Source organism: Poecilia reticulata, linkage group LG20 (assembly GCF_000633615.1).
Source record: "Poecilia reticulata strain Guanapo linkage group LG20, Guppy_female_1.0+MT, whole genome shotgun sequence".
NCBI classification, from domain to species: Eukaryota; Metazoa; Chordata; class Actinopteri; order Cyprinodontiformes; family Poeciliidae; genus Poecilia; species Poecilia reticulata.
The window spans coordinates 653,801-674,013 of record NC_024350.1 but is presented as its reverse complement, the minus strand read 5'-3'; the positions used below and the strand labels follow the sequence as shown (position 1 = coordinate 674,013).

The 20,213-nt window shown below is 37.6% G+C and overlaps 1 protein-coding gene across 1 annotated transcript in view; it reads right to left on the bottom strand.

Moving 5' to 3' along the window:
- The window catches only part of abcd3a (ATP-binding cassette, sub-family D (ALD), member 3a), a 51,317-nt gene extending 40,770 nt beyond the window's left edge, over window positions 1-10,547 (bottom strand). The window contains exons 1-7 of the mRNA XM_008438246.2: window positions 10,357-10,547; window positions 8,823-8,859; window positions 8,037-8,135; window positions 7,507-7,595; window positions 6,638-6,707; window positions 3,140-3,237; window positions 585-708 (exon numbers count right to left, since the gene is read on the bottom strand). Of these exons, the coding sequence (XP_008436468.1) occupies window positions 585-708; window positions 3,140-3,237; window positions 6,638-6,707; window positions 7,507-7,595; window positions 8,037-8,135; window positions 8,823-8,859; window positions 10,357-10,466 (627 nt within the window). The 5' untranslated portion in view covers window positions 10,467-10,547. The remainder of the gene's footprint in view (window positions 1-584; window positions 709-3,139; window positions 3,238-6,637; window positions 6,708-7,506; window positions 7,596-8,036; window positions 8,136-8,822; window positions 8,860-10,356) is intronic.
- Window positions 10,548-20,213: the final 9,666 nt, after the last annotated feature.

Below are 20,213 nucleotides of genomic sequence, written 5' to 3'. Positions count from 1 at the left end.
TGTTTTGTTTTGCATGGCGCATTGTTGCCATGTGTTGGACTTTTAGGGAACTGCTTAACTTTTATGTTATTTAATCAGTACGGTTGTTTGCTAGCAGATAAACACACGTGCTTGTTATGAACGTCACATTCCAGGTCGAGTTCTTCAAAGCAATGCCTGCAAGTAGCAACTTATACTTCAAAACGAGCCATTATGTTAACATATGAGGAATTCATATGTTAAAGTTACTTTCCCTCAATGGGATATATATTAGTCAGTCCCAGTGACCGTTTCACTAACAGTTTTTGCCCATGTGCTTTCTGGGTAAAAATCAATAGAGAAACGCGCTCCCCTTCCCCGTCAACAATTTCCGCCAGCGCAGGCAATAAACGTGTAACACTTTTTCTGTTACAAACTGACTCCGGCCCCCCACCATAGAAGGGAAAAGTTATGTGGCCCTCACAGAAAAAAGTTTGGGGACGACTTGTCTAGAAGTTACAATATGTACGGCTGGGTGTGGTGTTCTCTGATTTAGTCTACAGACTGCTGGCAACATGCTGCATTATTTCTTCTAAAATCGGCATATGTATGGTACAAGAGCATACCTTGCTGAGGTTGGAGTATAGATCCACTACACTGTTGCAGAACCTCTCCACATCTTGTGTCAGTAACTGGTCTGCATTGGCAATTCGGTTGTCCAAGTTTCCCATTTTGTAGTAAGTGAAACCTCTGAAGAGGGAGAGAACAGTTACATTTTAACATCAGCAGACACACTGAATTATAATTCTTTTTTCTTTTGAATTGAAACACCTTATGCAAATCTCTTAAAAACTATTGAATGCCAGCAGGGTCAATTCACATTACTTTGACATATATACTACGCAAATTGTAAAGTATGTGATGTTTATGAGATGAATAAATGTCAAAATGTGTAAGTATGTGTTTATGTCCTTTCTGGACAACTTTACGTCCTGGCAGTCCGATCTCTACTCATTGGCTATTTTTGATGGTAGGCTGAATTTCTTTAAGAAATAGAGGGAGAGCATCCCATCTTCAATGCTAGAATAACCCAGCATTGAAAGATGCTCTCTGCACACTGTTCTTGAGCTAATCTGAAGGCCACATGATGTTTGAAGGTCCGTAGTGATTGACTGAAGAAAGTTGGTGACCTCTTCACACTGTGCGCTTCAGGATCCGCTGACTGTCAGTTTACTTGGCCTACCACTTCTTGACTGAGTTGCTGTCATTACCAAACACTTCCATGTTGTTATAATACAGCTGACAGTTGACTGTGGAATAATTAGTAGTGAAGACATTTCACAACTTGATTTGTTGCACAGGTGGCATCCTATCACAGTTCCAAGCTGGAATTCATTCTTTCACAGATGTTTGTAAAAACCGTCAGCATGTCTAGGTGCTTAATTTTATACACCTGTGGCCACGGAAGTGATTGGAACACCTGATTCTGATCATTTGGATGGGTGAGCAAATACTTTTGGCAAAAGAGCTTTGGAATGTGACGTCACTGCTGTAGACGAAGGGATATCAGCACCATCTTTGTGGGCCATAAACATACCCTACAAAAACAACATTCTCGCAGATTTTTTGAATCCAAGTTACTTCATATAATTTAGCTATGGTACAAACTTCCTGCGTTATTGGATGTAATGTCCGATCACACGACTGAAACGGTAAAAAGATGGAAAACTGACTTTTGTTTCACTATTTTCCTGCTTGGAAACAACGCGAGGAGGCTAAGCTATCGGAGCTAAAGAAAAGAAACCTAATGTCCTGCTATCAGCGGTTGAGACGTCCTGACATTACGTTCTCCAACATCCCCAGATGCCTACAAGTTTCCTCCAGACATTTCCATTCTGGTGAGTGTCTAAATTTGCTTTGTTGTTGGTGTGTCATATTTTTTTGCTATGATTTTGTCCGAGTGTACTCATGTTCAGTTTCTGTTGACCCAATTAAATGTTGAGTTCATTTAATTGGGTCAACCTTGTTTAGGTCGGGCTAATATTGTTTATGTAGCACAGTCCGAGTTTTGTCAGTGGACATCGTTATTACATTGTTGTGAACTATTTAAGTTTTCTTGTGTTATCAAATTTACAGCATTAATACTGATGTGTGTTCTGATTTGTCCTCTTAAAGGCAAACAGACGTATGAAATGGATGAGCTCAATCCAGACTGGGTTCATTGCTGAATATGGGTCCCTGTGAGGCAAACAGCACAACAGCGGACCGAAATGGCCGTCAATTAAAGAGGCGATACAGCAAAACCATGGTGGATCAACAAGTTACTGAGACTGTTTTCATTATTTACCCCAGAAGAGGTAAATAATGAAAATACAGTAGCGGAGGCAACAGAAGAGGAGCAAGTTGGAGAGGCTGAGGAGGAAGAAACCCAGGAGAGGAGCTCAGCAAGGCTGCAGACTTTGAAGAGGAACAGGAACCATTTGTGTTGAAATACAGTTGGAAGTGGCTGTTTTCTCTCATTTAATAATTTAATGTGGTAAACATTCATGAAACGTTTGATTCAAGCACTTCACTTAAACAGGTGCAGAAATGAATCACATTTTAAGTAAAAATTTGATATTTAAAATATTTCAGGTAATAAACATACACGTAATGAAAGATTATATTTTTAAATAAATATTTTATATGATTAAAGTAAACAATTATATAATCATACAAAGAAAACACCAGTGTTCTGACTAGTTTGTTTTGGTCTGTGGCCAACAAAGATGGCGCCAAGCGACTAAGCAAGGCGTAAACATCACACAGGTTCCAAAGCTCTATATAGTGTATGTTCACACACACATAACCCTGCTCACATTCCATAACCTTGCAGATATGTATGTTAATGGTGCTTTTGGTTACTTTGGTTATTCAACTCCAACTGAGAACAACAAAGTGATATAACTCCTCTCTTGTTTTTTTTTGCACATAAACTTACCAGAACCACTTCAACTTTTTCAATTACCACTACTAGCTAACTGAGAGGCAATTTGTGAAAATGAGTGGGTTGAACTTTACTATATAAAACTAATATGCCTACAAAAATATGTGCATGTGAGAACGCCTATGTTTCAAAGCACAACATGCTAGAATTAAAACGCTCACTTAAAAAAATGACATTAAAAAGTGCTGGACTTACTGCAAGTACTGGTCATACAGCTTCTTTGTGAGCCTCTCACGGAACCTCAACTTTAGCTCATTTAGGCCCAACTTCAAGAAGTTGTTCACCAGAGCTATCTGTAATGACCCAATCATACATCATTAGGCAAGGCAAGGATATTTGTATACTTCCAATAGTTTCTACGTATCTCAGGCTTTTTAGGTTGTTTGTTCCAGAGCAGAGGAACACAGAAACTAAATTCTCTAACCTTGTTTAGTTCTTGGAACACTGAGTAAGCAAGTCTCCTAAGACCTGAAAAGACTGAAACTCATTGTGGCCAAACCATGTTCTGTCAACATTTTATTATGCAGATTTTGAAGATTCACATCATAAATGGTTGATGGATACCAAAAAATGGACTTGCTCAATTTTGCAAAAAGGTTTTTGTTTAGTTTAACAATATGTTAAAACAGAATGTAGTATCTGATCTTCACTCAGATACATAACCCCCAACTGACACAGAGTAATGGTAGTTCTACAAAAAACATTTGAACCAGGTGCCAGTTCAGTTCAGTATCCTGCTTGTCCCCCAATGGGGGAAATTTGTTTTGCAGCCAAGCATTTCAAACATTCAAAAACAATGTAAAATACATAGACAAAGGTAAAAACATACAAAGCATAAAAGATACCACATACAGAGGCTATAGCCTTAAATCTCTGGATTTGATTCCTGACCAAGGGGCATTTGCAGCATGTCTTCCACCATCTTATCACACCATTTATGACTAAAGGCCACTACCGTAAAATGTAATGAGGAGATAAATAAAAAATACAAGTGATTACACTTTTTGAGTCTAGAGAGAAGTTTAAATTCATTCATCAGCAGCAGGAATTATTATATAATAACTTTAGGTTGACAACGGTTTATTTGAGCAGCTTTTTTTTCCCGGGGTTGATTTTTTAACCGTTTTACAACCTACAACCACAATGATGCTAAAGAGCAAAACTTGGGTGAATTTATTGGATATTTTTCAACCACAATTTGTAATACTCAAAAATCTTGTGGCATAATTCAGATTTAATGTTAGAGTTAAGCTAAAGTGTGAACTTTACTGGCACACACCGGGGTCAAAGTCTGCTAATTTTGATTATTAATGATCTATTAACATAATAATAATGCCTACATTATTAGGCATTATTCAGAAGTTCTTAATAATGAGAAGTTTTATATAAACTTCTCTCTAGAGTAGCGGTTCTCAACGTGGGCGGTACCGCCCCCCAGGGGGCGTTCAGAGGACGGCAGGGGGCGCTGGYGGACATTTTTACAAAAGGGGGGCGCTGGGATGCCTTTGGGGGGCGTTTGGTCAAAGGTAAACTTTACACCTTAAATGCACAACAATGCCAGTTTATACTTTGAGCAACTTGGTAAAACTGTATTGTGTAACATTAAATCATACTTGGCTGCAACTGTATCGATGGCAGCTCTTCTTCTATTCAGTGTTTGTAGCTTCTGTTAGCTTCTTGGCGCAGCTCCGTTCTCCTGCTACTGGTAGCTTTACCGCATCAGGTAAAGCTACCAGCTACCAACAGCTGGTTACACCGGCTAATGACGTTGCTGTGATTCACTTTGTCTGGTACTTTTGTACATATGTTTTGGCAGTTGTGTGATCATGTCAAAGCAGCAACTTATATTAAAAAGTGCTTCCATGGAAGTTGCCCACTTCCATGGAAGGACAGCAGAAAATCGCTCTTATAAACATGTATAAAATCACAATACCCTCACTTTGTATCCCTCTGAAAAATTTACCCATTTAAATAAACAAATCCCTCCATGGGTGATACCACGATAGAGAGCGTTCATTGTATAGCGTTGACACCGCTGCTGTAAGTGGTCCGGTATGAAACCGGGGTGATAGAACAACACAGCACTTTTAAATTTCAATAATCAGAATGCAGAAATTGTTTCCGTTGTTTTAAAAGGTTTATGTCAGTCTGCCTTTTCCCCATCGATACGCTTCCCGCCAGCCCTGCACCTTAGGGGGTTAAAAAAAAAAAGATGTTCACATTGCGCAAAACTCTGAAACAGGAGAAACGGGACATAAAACGAAGCATAAAAACAGAGAATCCGACGCTGAACAGTGAAAAATCAACACATGATGTGAAACATGACGATGAGGCAGCGCAGCAGGTGATGAGTGAAGATTACTGATGGTCAATGAACTATAAAATAAATCTATCAACAGCAAAGAAACTAAAGTGGACATAGCAATAAACCAAGAGAGGATAAAACTAATCAAATAAAACTAAATGGAAATGAATGAAGAACAAAATGCAAGAATAAACTAAGAAACTAAAGTAAATACAGAGGAATAAACTGGTATGGCAAGACCTTTCGAGCAATAATTAATACAGAGACTGTATGGCAAGAATAAACAGAGACTATTTCCACATAAAAGGTCAAATAATATTGTTGAAGTGCCATGGGTTTGTTGAGACCACATCTAGTACTGAGAATAAATATATCTTACAGAGCATAACAGTAAAGAACTTATCACTTTTATGTTTTTAATTAGATTTGATATATTTATTTCTTCAATATCATTTTTCATGTCAGTGTTAATGTCATGAGGCTGATGACTCCATGACACTTTCAATTTGACTCATTAGGATTTGATTAAGAACCAGATTTGTTCTTTGTAATTTCTGTCCAGTAAAACTATTAATCTATAATCAATAGACAGGTCTATATAAAGATATAATCCATGTTTCTGTCTCATATTTATATGGCATTAAAAGGATCTGGAACTTTAGTTTTTCCACTGAAAGCTCTGGTTTACACAGTAAATGCCATGTGGGTGAAATTTTATGGATGATACTCTGATGTCCCATTCTCCTGAAGGCAGCACAGAGCTGCACCACCAGAACCTCACAGAAACACTGAAGAGAAGAAGAGCTATGATTAATGTAGTTACAGTTCTATCCATGTTTTAATGTTGCAGAGCTCAGTCGTTTGCAAATAGTTCAAAGTTTAAACTGGCATGTTGTACAACTTTTATCTGCTCATTTGTGGAATATTTAACAACTAGAAAATGGCAAAGAATAAGAATATATTCTCCACTCTGACTGGCTGCTGTTAGACCTACCAATTTTAAGTTGAATGTTCATTACATTTTTCATGGACACCTGTGAAAATATTTTCTATTCCCAGGGCTCTTTTGTTCTCTGGGAAATTATTTTTAATGATAAATACAGAAACAAGAATAAAAATCAAAACATCTACAATAGTGATAGTAATATTAATGATAAAAAATGGTCAGTGTAAAGTAGCCTACAAATTCTTTGGTGGGGGCGGTGAGGGACCTGGATAAAGGCTGGGGGGGCGCTGGGCTGAAAAAGGTTGAGAAACACTGAACTAGATAAAAAGGAAAAAACCTTCCAACAATTACTAGTAATAAACATACAAAACGTAGTGAGTGCAGCCATTTTACATCAAACTTTAAGACAAATAAGAGAAAAAAGGTTTCAAAACAAACTTACAACTGGCATGAATTTAATAAAGCTGAACAAGAAGATCTTGAAGTCTTTAGTTGAGCGCCCAATGATGGCACTGGAAATGAGAACATGCAGAGATAAGCAAATGGCTATAGGAAGAAGGCAATATGTAGACATAGGGGGAAAAATATGTTTTTTTCTAATCTATTTAATACATCTGTTCATGAAGATTTTTAGCACTAGACTGGCTCACATCAGAAATCAAACATAATTTTATCTCGGTCAGCCTGGGAATCGACTCTTCTTTAACAGCTATGATTTGTTATTGGGGCATCATGTTATGTGTACATGCTTCCCTCTTGGTCTAATCATTAAAAGAAGTCTCTTTTAACTGACAATACTCAACTCTCATCTCCATGTTATGACTAGTCCTGGCAGGATGACATTATCACATGGCTTGAGGGCATGAAGAACTCTGTGGTCCATCAGTTTCTTCAACATGAAACATATTGTCCTCTTTGGAACCACTAGCTCAATCAGATTTCCTGATGAGCTTGGCAGTTTAGCTTCTAAACTGGCAAAATCTTGGGATGACATCGTTCTCTTTTTTTCCAAGTTGGGCACAAATCAAACCTGCGCTTTTTGCAAGAGATCTTGAGACTGCTTAGACAACCATAGTACCGTGGAGAAAAGAGTCGACATTTTACCAGTCTAAGTTTCTCTGCATTGGTTGCCTGATGATCTTTAGATCTTTCTGCTCACCTACAAAGTGCCTGGCTTCTTCCTACAGTCCAGATGTCGTACATAAATTCCCAGGTTCTTTTCCCAGCTACATCAGCATTTTCCTTTCAACTAAATCTCCCCCATGCATCAAGACTGATATTTTATATTTGTTTTAGTATTGACATGCTAACCTTTCAATCATGGTACCGTTTTGGATCATCCACACGTCACAATAGGTCCTGGCCACCAACATGGAGGCAATGAGCAGAAGGTAAGCAGTCTGTGGTGACAAAATAGGAGAAGAGTGAGTGTTCACGTATGCATTTCAAACGTCCTTTATCTTCCAGACTTTGGCTCACGTAGGATCTACCTTAGAGTTCAGATAACAACATTACAACAGTAGTTATGAAACTAATGTTTCTGGGTCAAAGAGCATTGCTCTCTGTACAGCCATGAGGACGTCTGTGCAGGGCCACAAAGAGGGCTGGTGCCTATGTCCAGCAGTCACTGGGCTATATGTAATTATTAGGTTAAAAAAACAATTACAAAGTCATTGAAAAGAAAACTTAGAAAAGGACATAATCTGCCTTAAGTACTATAGGTGCAGGTATTACAGAGGTCACAGATAAGACAAGACTTTGTCTTGCAGGTTGTTTGCAAATTTTATTATGGCTTGTATGAAAATGTTTGGTTAATATCACAGGATTCAGATGAAACAAACCTCCATGCAGAAAACACGTGGCACCATGATGCGAAGAATTCGAAGGATTCGAAGAAAGAAAACCTTATCCACAGCTGTTTTGTCTTTTTTTCCATCTTTCTATATTAAATAGACATAAGAAATTATATTTAGTGATAAATTTTCACTATTCATACAATTACTAGCAAAAATATGGGTGACTATGTCAGAGGCTCCTCAGTCAATAGTTTCTGTTTGTTGCAAAAAATGTTACAAGCATCTAAGGACTTCAGTATTGGCATGCATTCCTTAAACTAGGTTCTAATATTCAACCATTCCAGATCAGCTGTGCAGGATAAAGCCTTGTAATGAACCTGCGTCACCAATAACTTCCAGCTGGATTGGGGTCTGGCATGTTTGCTGGTCATTGATCTGATTTTCCTACATAAAAGTTGTTCTTTCCTCAGCAGCAATGGCTACATCATCACCAAACCTGTTTTGTATCAATGAAATGAAAAAAGTAACACTGTAATGTCACCATGTGCTTTTATTGTTGTGGCAGTGACTCTGACTTCCGATTTCTATTAGGGTTGCAACAATTAAACATTCTACCATATTATTTTCCACTGAAAATAAGGATTCATCACTTTCATTTCCAGCCAATCCTCCTTCAAATGACGTTTCTCCACAAGCAGAAACTATTGTATTGTTTTTTATTGGTGCTGTTCTGAACTTTTACGTTTCAGGAATCTGTCTTTGCTTCAAATCAAAACAACTGACTTAGTAGTGATCCATCTTTTTCCCCAAGGGAGCCTTGCTGAGGCTTACCTCTGTGTTCACTAGCAGTTGGGAAGTTCCTTTCAGACTGGGAACAAATGAAAAAACATAATCAATTATACAGCTTTCCTGAAAACATTAATGGGAGGAACCATTCTTGTTTGTTAAAATAGTTCCTGATACAGACTGGGAAAATGAAAAGGTAAAGTTGCAAAGAAAAGCAACATTTTCTCAACCATCTTAGAAAAATTGCTCTTTTCACTTTGGAAAAAAGGAAAGCACAGCACATCCCAGGCTGTAATTGGTTGAGGGTGGAAGGAGCACTTTGAGGATCTCCATAATCCAGTCACTATGAGGCAGAGTCAGATGACTCTCTGAGGGGGGTTTAGGAGGAAAGTCCACCACAGGACATTAAACAGCCAAACCCCGCCTTGAGGGTCCAGGGTGCCAGAGGTGGATAAGGTTTGTTTGGAGATGTTGAAGGGATCCACCTCGTACATCATCAGAATGAGCTGTCTTCTCATTCTGACAGGTTCCTTAGTTGACAGTAAGGAACCTGTCAACTCAAACCTTGATTCCATAAGGAGGGATGGATGAACAAGTCAGAAAAAAAACGTCAGTGTTTTAAAAAGTGTCAATGAAATGGTTTTACACTGTTTCTGGCACAGTTTAGGTGCACAACCATGAAGGCCAAGTCCAAGCTAATTTAAAAACATTTTATGATATTTATGCTTTGTACACATTAGGTAAGTAATCTCCTCGTTTCCCTCATATTGTGGAATATTTTAGTAGAAGGAGCACATCACCTGACTTCTTAAGGAGCCCCCTTTGCAAACTCCTACATTTTAAATGGGCATTTTAAATTCTCCAATTAAACCACTGAGATTTTTGCTCATACTTCAGGGTTAACCTGTTCCAGCTCTGTTAGTCAGATTGGGAGATATGCTGTGGTCAGGTTTTTGAACAGGGTATTCAGACATTTTTCCTATTGAACTTTCAGGGTTTCATTATTTACTTCCAGGAGACTCATGCAGGTTTAACTCCATCAGTCATTCATTCAGTTCCGAACATTTTTAAAAACTTACCTCAACTTGAAATTCTAGGTGAAAAAAAGAAATTGTTAAAAGGAAATGTGTATTACCGCATTTAACCTCGGACGTAAAAACAAAGAATAATATAAATCAGCAGCTGCGCATTTATCTCACATCTCCTACATCACCAGTTAAACCAAATACTAGTTTGAGTCAAAATATTTTAAGACCAGTTCCAAATGACTTATAACTAGCAAAAACAGAGACGGTTTAAAGCCAAGTTCTCGTGACATCTCAGTTAACCTGCCAATGGGAGTTTCACTGATACACCAGAGGGAGAAGTCCCAGCCAAGTTTAGTCCTTCTAAATAATCCCTTTTCAGTGAAGCGCTAACACGGTGTAATATTGGTGGAATGAGCTATGGAGTAGATTAGTGTAGAACCAACGTAAAAAGGTTCCTTCTCCCACGGAACAGGTTCACATGAGAAATGTCTCAGCAGCCTGTCGCTGTCTCAAAATTGTTAGCACGAACAATCTAAGAAAGAGCCACTGACCTGTGTTTTTTGCGCGTTTGACTTCGGTGTCTTAACAGGTACAGAAGCAGCAAGCCACCGCCTGCTAAGCAGGAGTTTTTCGCTGTTAGATATTTACTGAAAGTCGCCATGTTCGTGGCACAACGACCGGTTTGGTTCGTTTCACCTGTCACTGACTAGAGCGACCTACTGTCCTGAGGGAGGAGCGCATGCGCACATCTTCTTCTGTATTTTATTGGCGGACTGGTCCATTTACTGCCACCTACCGGACTGGAATATGGACACTTACACAGATACACATGGGAGATCTCTACAATACACAGACTGAGTCAAGTTCAGGACCCTAAGACTGTAAAAAATCTTGGGAGCTGTGATTTCCTTTTCTTTTTTTATTGTGAAATAACTTCTGTCAAATTTACTGTAAAAATTGAAACTATCAGCAGTTACAGACTGTTATATCCGACAATATTATATTACCCTATAAAGTACACTGAATCGCCATAACTGAAGAAGCTTAAATTTCATATTATTTTTACAGGTGTGAAATGTAGAAAACACAGAAATTTATTGTGAAAATGTTAGAAATTGTGAAATTTATAGAAACATACTGTAACATTGCCAGCAGCTAATTGCCCTAAAATTTACCATGCTAATCAGTCAAAATAAAAATACAAAAATTGCTGTTTATATTTCCAAAATAAAACTGTAAACCAGACTGCTAAAATCATTTTTACAGAGAGAGAATAAAATGTTGATATGATATTCTAGTTTAATATAATTTTCTTTTATATATTTTTGTAGCATTCATTCACTTGATGTATTTATTCTAAACAAGTAATCAGTAGGACAAGAGAAATCATGTGCATAGGCTACATAAACCGGAACAAAATAATTAGCTCACCACTTTTCTGTTGGAAAAATAGTAGGAAGACATGAACACTTTTTAAATCTTACCCCTTATCTCAATTTAATGAACTATATTACTTACTGACTCAATAATGACATGTGTAACTAAATACAAATTTTTAATTACAAATTAAAACTTGTATTCATCTGAATACCTGTTGTATTTTGAACAAGTTCTCATATGCCTGTTCAATATACTGTGCTAAAGAACCAACAAACTGGTTATATTACATGAACATAATTATTACAAACTGACTCTCATGCATATGGACCTAAAACATTATCAGTATTGACAAATACACAGAGCAAGATGATGAAGACATGACATTGTTTTTTGCAATAGTTACTAGTTGTTATGTTGATTACAACTATCAATTTATATTTATTACCCCACACAAATTTTGACATGGTTGAATCAATACAAGATTTGGAGTGACTTATTATTCAGTTAATATTGTGGTTTGATCATAATTGAGCTGTTTCTTGATACTTTATTGCAAACTCTATCATCTACTATTACCCCTAGAAGCCTTCATGTACTCTTTCTTATGTTAATACCCTTGAATTTTATGCAGTCAGGGCACTTTTATTCATTGTTAGGGAATATATTGTTAGGGTGGTGACTCTGGTATTGTTGGAAACCGCAGAGCTTCGGCTTTACTCTTATAGATAGTTTTTGTATATCGGGCCTCCTTGCTCTTTTATTGTTGAGTTTTTTACCGGGTGTGCCTCGTTAGCCTCGTTAGTGTCTAATTGCGTTTCTTTTTATCAATCTGCTTAGTGTTCAATCTGGGTGTTGTTGAGGAAGAAAATATCCTCAACAAAGAGCTTTTTCCCTTTATGTGGATATGCAATATGCCCATATTGATAAATGTATAGCATGTGTTTTTAATTGATCTTGTTGCGGCGCCGAGGACCCAACTTTGGGTCCCCTAGCGACAGAGAGGCTAACAACTTTATCACTGATGATCCCCGAACAACAGCAAAGTATTGCTCTGCTTTTCACAGTGAGTTGTATGAATCACGATATAATGAATCTGAATCTGAACATTTCTTTGCACATCTTAGTGAAACTAAGTCAATTATTGATGACCAAAGGAATATCTGTGATCGTCCCTCATCTCCTGCTGAAGTCCTGTCTGCCATCAAGCACCTAAAACTCAACAAACCTCCAGGAGTTGATAACTTCAGAGTTCTGCATCACCTTTGCAGAACAACTGGCCCCGTTCCTCCACCGGCTGTTTGCAGGATGCATCCATAACCAAACTCTTCCTCTGAGTCAAGGCCTGCTGACATTAATTCCCAAACCTAAAAAAGACCCTTCTGATTGATAATTGGCGCCAATCTGCCTTCTTAATAACGACTATAAAATACTAGCTCCAATTTTTGCGATGAGGATGAAAAGTGTTCTTAACTTTATAATWGATGAAACTCAAAATGGTTTCATGTCACAAAGACATTTAGCCAACAACATCAGGCTGGTGTTGGATCTGATTGACTGCAGATTTGTGCCATGATGATTTGTGCCTTATATTATTTTTAGATTTCCATAAAGCCTTTGACACCATTGAACATAATTTTATTTTTCAAACATTAAAGAAATGAGGTTTTGGCCCTTACTTTAGTGCTGCAATCCAAACCATGTATAAAATGCTAATTGTTCAGTCCAGCTTCATGCTGGTTCGTCTCCCAGATTGGATCTAAAGCCAGGAGTCAGGCCAGGTTTCCCAGTTTCCCCAAACCTCTTTGTGATCTGCTCTCAATTACTTTCAGATTTCATTAAACTCAACCATTTGAAAGGTATCAATGTTGCTCATAAAAAGATTATAATTAGGTTTTGAACTGAATTGAATCGACCACGGTTCTTTCTAACTGAAATAAATACAAAGTGTTTTGTTCCTCCAGCCATTTCTTTCTCGATCTCACAAAAGGCCCCTCTGCTGTCCTTCTGTATATTTAATTTAATTTATTTTGTTSAATGGTTAAATCCTTTAAGTCATTTTCAGTTCAATTTTCAGGTAAGATTTGAGTAATTTCAGTTATTCTGGATATGACATTTGTTTCTTCGTCTCTCCTGGATTTAGACACAGAGGCACCAAACTCGAAAATATTTTGTAACTTAAAATTTAAGGAGTTCCCAATTTCTAGAGAAATTGTTATTAATTAAGGCTTTTTTCCTGAACTGGTTTATTAATAATTTGACTTTATCAATTACTAGCACAGTTTTAATATGGAATTGTTAAGTTTCCACTAAGAACTTTAGAATGTGGGAGTAATGTTAGGACAGAATGAGGCGATCAATGATATTGCTTTGTGATTGGTTAAAGGTGATGTTAATATTCTAGGAGTGATGTTATTGTTATCTAAGCAATCAGAAACTAACCAGTAATCTATGCGAGACATTAAGGCTCATTAGACCAGGTGTAATCTCTAGAAACTGGGTTTTTTYCCTCCATATATCTATGAGATTAAATTTTTGCATAAAAGAGGACAAGTTCATAAAATAAGTATTATTAACACTYGGAGGCCATCGATCTAGAGAGCTGTTCAAAGCAACGTTGAAATCTCCACCCATTAAAAGCATTTGGGTATTTTGATAACCAGAGTATAAAACTAGATTCTAATCCATCAAGTAAAAAAATCTTTTTTTTTTACTTTTGTACTTACAGGTCAGTTTTACAGGTACTCATTTTCATTGGCAAGAAGGGCAATATTGTTGACGACAGTCAGGATTAAAATGATATAGTGGCCATTAGAATCACTTTCTGAGTGTAGAACAGAACCATTAAAGTTGTTTTTTTAAAATATTAACCCCTGCTGATCTTTCTGAGCCGTGAGAAAACCAGAACTTATTTCCCCATTGAGTTTTCCAAAAAGACGCATCATTTGCTACATTATGTGACTCTTGAAAAAAGCAAAAATCAGACTTTTGTTGTTTGGCAAATRAAAATAAAGCTTTTCGTTTAACATTTTCTCTTAAACCCTGGCATTTAATGAGAAGATTGAAAGGGACGATGTAGGATAAGTGGACMCAGAAAACAACCTTCAGACCCTGAATGGTGAAATTGAAACCATGACCAGAATGGAGCTAAACTGACTCAGCATGTCAGACACTAAGACTTAGAAGAAGCTTTCAGTTTGGAACAGTAGAGCTGCATTAATAACTATAAAGGACAATACATTCAAATTGATATAAAAAGTGCTGAAATGCACTTTTTATATCAATTTAAAACAATATAGTAAACACATTTAGCAAAGCACAGTCAACCAGAATTCCTTTTAAAAAACATATAATTAATTCTTAAACATTGGAGTGAATTAAGATAATGTAAATGAATAGACAAACTGCCTTCAAGGATTAGAAGATAGAAAAGGATCCAAATATTAAATGTGTAGGTTTTGTAGGTGACCAACTGAGGAGAACCTGAGATCTTGATATTGTTGTGTCCATAAGGACAGGAATGACTTTCTGTCCAGTTGGGGACAGTGGTGACTTGATTTCTTTTTCAATGATCACGGGACTCCAGCAAAAAGCACAGCAGCTCATATTACCGGCGAAGCGTGCAGTACCTACCGCGGCCACCAGGTGCCCCCCAAGAACAATTTTTTTCCCCTTTTATCAATAAAATAATGATTTCTACACACATTATCAAATATATATCATTGTAAAAACAAAACACTTCATAGTGAAATTCTGTGTTTTTGATATACTAAAAAAATAAAAATCAGCTCCACTCAGGGGGCCCCTTAGTGGCCTTAGGGCCCTAAGCTGCTGATTAGTTTGCTTTGCCTTAGGCCGGCCCTGTTTACACCCTTGATGTAACTTTTCATCCACTTTAGTGCACTCCCCCTAATTCCTACATTGTTTCAATTTGTTGATTGAAATGTTGTGATTTATAGTATCAAGTGTTGTTGTTTTTTTAGATAAATGAATGCACCTACAGCAAATGTATTTACTTTGTGATTTAGTAATCTCCTCAATTAGTGCATGTCATATTGATTCTTTACTACTGCTTGAGTAGAAACTGTTTTTAATCTATTTGTTCTTGACTTTATTGATCTGAAAAGCCTCCCTCAGGGCAGGATTTTGAAGAGGTGGTGGCCAGAGTGTGAGGGGTCTTTGATGATGCTGCAGGCTCTTCCTGCTGTCCACTAATGTCATTTACAGCAGTTTCTGAGCTCCACTAAGTGTTTGATTGCTGCTGTCGCTAGTCTGGTGGAGAGGTGCAGGAGTTTGGCTTGGGACAAACCTGTGTTTTGATGAGGGAATGACTCTTCATGAACATGGAATTATAACAGGATATAAAGCCCAAACTTAAGCAATTGATGATGATATACACTCCAGATACGGGCTGTCTACTTTTTAAATAGAGGAGTGCCTTGGTGTTCTTCGGGTTTTGGTATTTCTTCTATTGTTTTTGGATTGTGATATTAGAGCAGACTTTTTCTACATTGAGTTTGTCTTGTATTGCCTATCCTGAATGAGTGGTCCAAGAAGTAAAAAGTTGTAAAGAGAAACATGTTTCGTTAGGGTTAGGGTTAAAGACAGAAAATTCCCTGGACAAACAGATCTTCATCTGATGTTTTTTACTTGTGTTTATTGTGTGGTTGCAGAGAGGATCCCGCCAGTCAACAGCAGACAACTTCTAAAATGACAACATCGTCTGGTTAAAGTTCCAGTCTCCTGAGTACTGCACCATGTCTGTATGGTTACTCTACTGGTATTAAGCCTGGACCCAATGACTCAGACAGTCTTGAAAGGCAAATTAGAAATAAGAAGTGGTTCATTTCACAGTAGCAAACAATGCTAGATGACTAATTGTATTTGTACAAAGCTTATACATTTTCAGACTTTGTTGATAATGCAGAACCCTGCCAGTGTTGCAGCTACATGGTGACTGATTGAGAAGAATCCGAGTCTGCTGGAGACATGAGAAGTCAAAGTCAAAAACTTCAAGAAACTAAGAATTTATGAGAGCAAGGTATCTGGGATCTGTCTCAGGGAGCCAACTCCTCTTTAAGGGCCTCCTGATGAGCCTAGTGAGGAATTTGCATCTGCTGGCCAAACCCTGAAAGGAAGCAGGACTAGAGAAACACCAAAGCAATGTGCATATCACCATCATGGAAGGACATGGTGGTCATCACTGACAGACTGAAAATGTAGCTGATATTGAGAAGTCTATTATGTAAGACAGAATTTTCTGATTGTCTTCCTTCATTGAACTGTGACCATATTTTGATTTGAAGTGACACAAATGTATATCCATAAAACTGGAATAACACTAATGTAATCTAGAACTATCATAGTCGATAGTAGCTAAATGTTTCATATTGAAACACTGTATACGACGGCCTGCATTTTTGGGATTCCTGAAAGTCATGGAGCATCAGCAGTGCCAGGTTAAACTAAGGGAGTCTACAATGTCTCTGCTGTTCTGAGGTAGAGTATTCCTTGCTGTCGCTGTACAGTCTCTTAATTCATCTTGGAGGTAAATTTAATTTAGTCTTCTCTCATTTAGGAGGGCACATTTAGTCATGTGCTCTCCTTCTGAGGAGAGCACATGACACACTTGTGATTTTAGCCTTTTGAATCCTTGTATGTTTCTCAGTCGGCAGCTGCAGGTTGGAGCAGAATGCATCGTGTTCATTGGGCCTTCACAGCTCTTCTGGGAATAGGATCATTTGGCTTTTGTTATGCTGGACCTATTCATGCGCAGTGTAAAGTGGACTGGTAAGAATGTCTGTGTATATTTTCAATTATTACTTGACTATTACTAAAATATGGAAATCCTTTCCTTTGTTAGTTTTTGTTGATCTTAAAAGAAAGGCTTTAAAGTATTCCTAAAATGTTTAAAAATTATTAGTGGCATTTGTGATACGTTAGGCAACAAGCATTATATTTATTGCTTATTTATTGCTTGAATTCTAAATACAATTAGCTGATTTTCCCAAGTCAGTCTTGTAATCTGTATTAACTAATTATTCATTTATTTCCTATGAAATCTGTTACTGGTTTTAAGTCTAAATATTTTACAACATCCTCCCTGCCCCTGATGAACAATGGTTCATTACTAAAAAATATTTCTAATCAATTTCTAGAGGATATATAAGCTGAACTATTTGCCTCAGAAGGCTTCCTGAAGAAGTGGGCAGCACATGAACATGTCGGTCCATCTCTTCCAGTTCTGTGACTCTGCCTTAAAACATTGTTGTCTCCATAAAGGACCACTTTTCCTACTTTCAATGAAGAAGGTTTGGCTAGCTGACACTTGTGGACAGTTTTAAGTTCATGATGTAAGCCTTTTGCCAGCAACTCCAGAAGCTTGTTAACAGTTTCTGATGGTACCTCCATCTCCGACCAATGTACTTTCTCATCATGCTGATTTGCTGCGATGGTTTTCTCACTGCAGTGTGACCAACGTTCAGGAATAGAAAGATCTTGTATTTCAGTCACTCTGTTTGCAATGAATGGTTTCCATGTCTGAGTTGTGCTGAATATTCAGTGCAGAGCAATCATGGAATCTGTCCACATTTTGAGTTGACCTTTCCCCATGTTCAACGGCTTGAGGAGGTTATTTCTCCGTCTTGCTCCAATTGAAGCTTTCATAAGCTCCAAGCATGGCAGCAACATTTTCTTTAGTGGAGCTACTCTTGTTTTTGACTATACAAAGCCTTGTACTGTGTCTCCGTCTTTGTTTTGTCATTGTAGATAAGAACAGCTCCATAAGTACAGGCATCACCAAAATCCTGCAGTTTCAATGTCTGTGGGTTTGGCAGAATTTCATCTTTGTAGCACCTTGAAACGGACAAAATGGAGTCCTGAAACCTCTTCACACCATTCACTCCATTTTTTTGTCAAATCCAGGCGCAACTCTTCCTCCCAACCACTTCCCCTCTCCCATAACTCTTGAAATAAGCGTTTTGCTCTGATGGTGAATGGAGAGAGGAAACCAATGGGATCAGAGATACAAGCTGATATCTTCAATACACTCCTTTTTGTGTTCTCTTTGTTCTTACAAATGTCCAACAGTCTTTTTAGGTCAAAGACACAATCATCCTCTTCTGACCTCCATACAAGACCCAGCACCTTCAGTACATTTCCAGTGGCATCTGTCTACCATCTTCCAATCCACACTCCTTCCACTTGTGTCTCATTTCTCTTTAATTTGTCATCCACTTGTACAAGTTCATGTTGTCATGTGACTGGATCTCCTTTGCTGTTGTGGTTACTGAGAGTGCTTTCCTAAGTCACGTGAACTGGTAGATAAAATCAACGAACAATGATTCTCTCAATGTTGTCAGTGTAGAAGGTTTTTCACCCCATAATGTTTGATGTATTTTCTTATTGTTGCAGCCGAAAAGAAAGGACTTGGTGAGACTCCAAACACCACTCTGTTCATTTTCATAATTCACAGCTGATCCTTGTACTCAGGAGGCCTTTGAAACCATAGAAACCTCATAGCATCTTTGTCCTTTTCTGAAAGAGTATCAGAAGGAAAACCCAAACCAAACCGGACTGAAAGCAGTTGGTCATTGAGAAGAAGCTTTTAACAGCTGAAACATAGACTTTTCAAAATAATCTATCTGATAAGGTTGTAGATTGGCCTGCAATTTCACATTAGGTACTAGGAGAACAAGAAGTGGTCTAAAAGTCAAAGAAAAGTTGAATCATTTAATTTATAGCAGAATCTTAGAATAGCAGCACTGAACTATTATTTTTATGAACTTATTTTCTGCAGGTTCTTTGGGATACCATGTAGAGTGGTTTATGAATCACTTGTTTCACAAATTAAGAAATGGACAACATCTAGCTGCATGGCAGGGGGACAGAGGTGCCTGTACAAGGTGTGTGTGTTTGTGTCACATGACACACTCTAGAGTTTATATAAACTACTACAATGCTTTTCTCTAAATGAAAAACATTCTTCTCTTCCTGGAAGAATAATTTTGGTGATAAAACTGAACTAAACCAACATGTTGTTCTGTTTGTCTGCAGCTTCAGTCAGCCTCTGTCCATTTTATAACTGCCAAGCACACCAATCCTGATAAGAGGCATGTGGAGGACATCAACTTCAGATTGGTTTCCTATCAGTTCTTTGCATCTTGTCATGTTACAGTAAGTTTTCACACTCCACATTATTGATCTTGACTTGCTTCAAATTTACTAGTAAACTAGTAAAAGACAAATCCAAACCATGTGGTTTGGGTTAATTTCTCCTCTGTGTCTTTGTCTCTGAAAATGTTTTGGTTTTTAAGATGGATAAACACAGAGGATGGACAGACTGACCTTTGTCTCCAAGACAGTTTGATCTTAAAGGGGCAGTATTATATATTTTCCAGACGCATAGTGCCTTTTTATAGCATGATCAAGTAACTATGTTCAGTTGTTATTAAAAAAATATTAGAATAAAGTATTTACATGGTTGTTGACAAACAGTTGAAACCAGAAGTTTACAAACACTACATAAAAATACATGCATTTTAAATACTGTCTGATGTGAAACCAGAACAAACTTCTCCAGTTTCAGGTCGAGTAGCTTTACTGAAAATCTTTCTATTTGCTATATGCCAGAATAATAAGAGAGAATGTTCTAAGGCAATTTGTATTACATTTTTTCAAAGTCAGAAGTTTAAGCACACTAAGATTACTATGCCTTAAATCAATGTGGGACATTTGACTATATTGCTGAAAGTATTCACTCACCTGCCTTGACTCACATACGAGTTTAAGTGACATCTCATTCCTAATCCATAGAGTTCAGGATGATGTTGGTCAACCTTTGCAGCTAGAACAGCTTCAACTCTTCTGGGAAAGCTGTCCACAAGGTTTAGGAGTGTTTATGGGGATTTTTGACCATTCTCCCAGAAGCACATTTATGAGGTCACATACTGATGTTGGACGTGAAGGCCTGGCTCTCAGTCTCTGCTCAAATTCATCCCAAAGGTGTTCTAGTGGGTTGAGGTCAGAACTC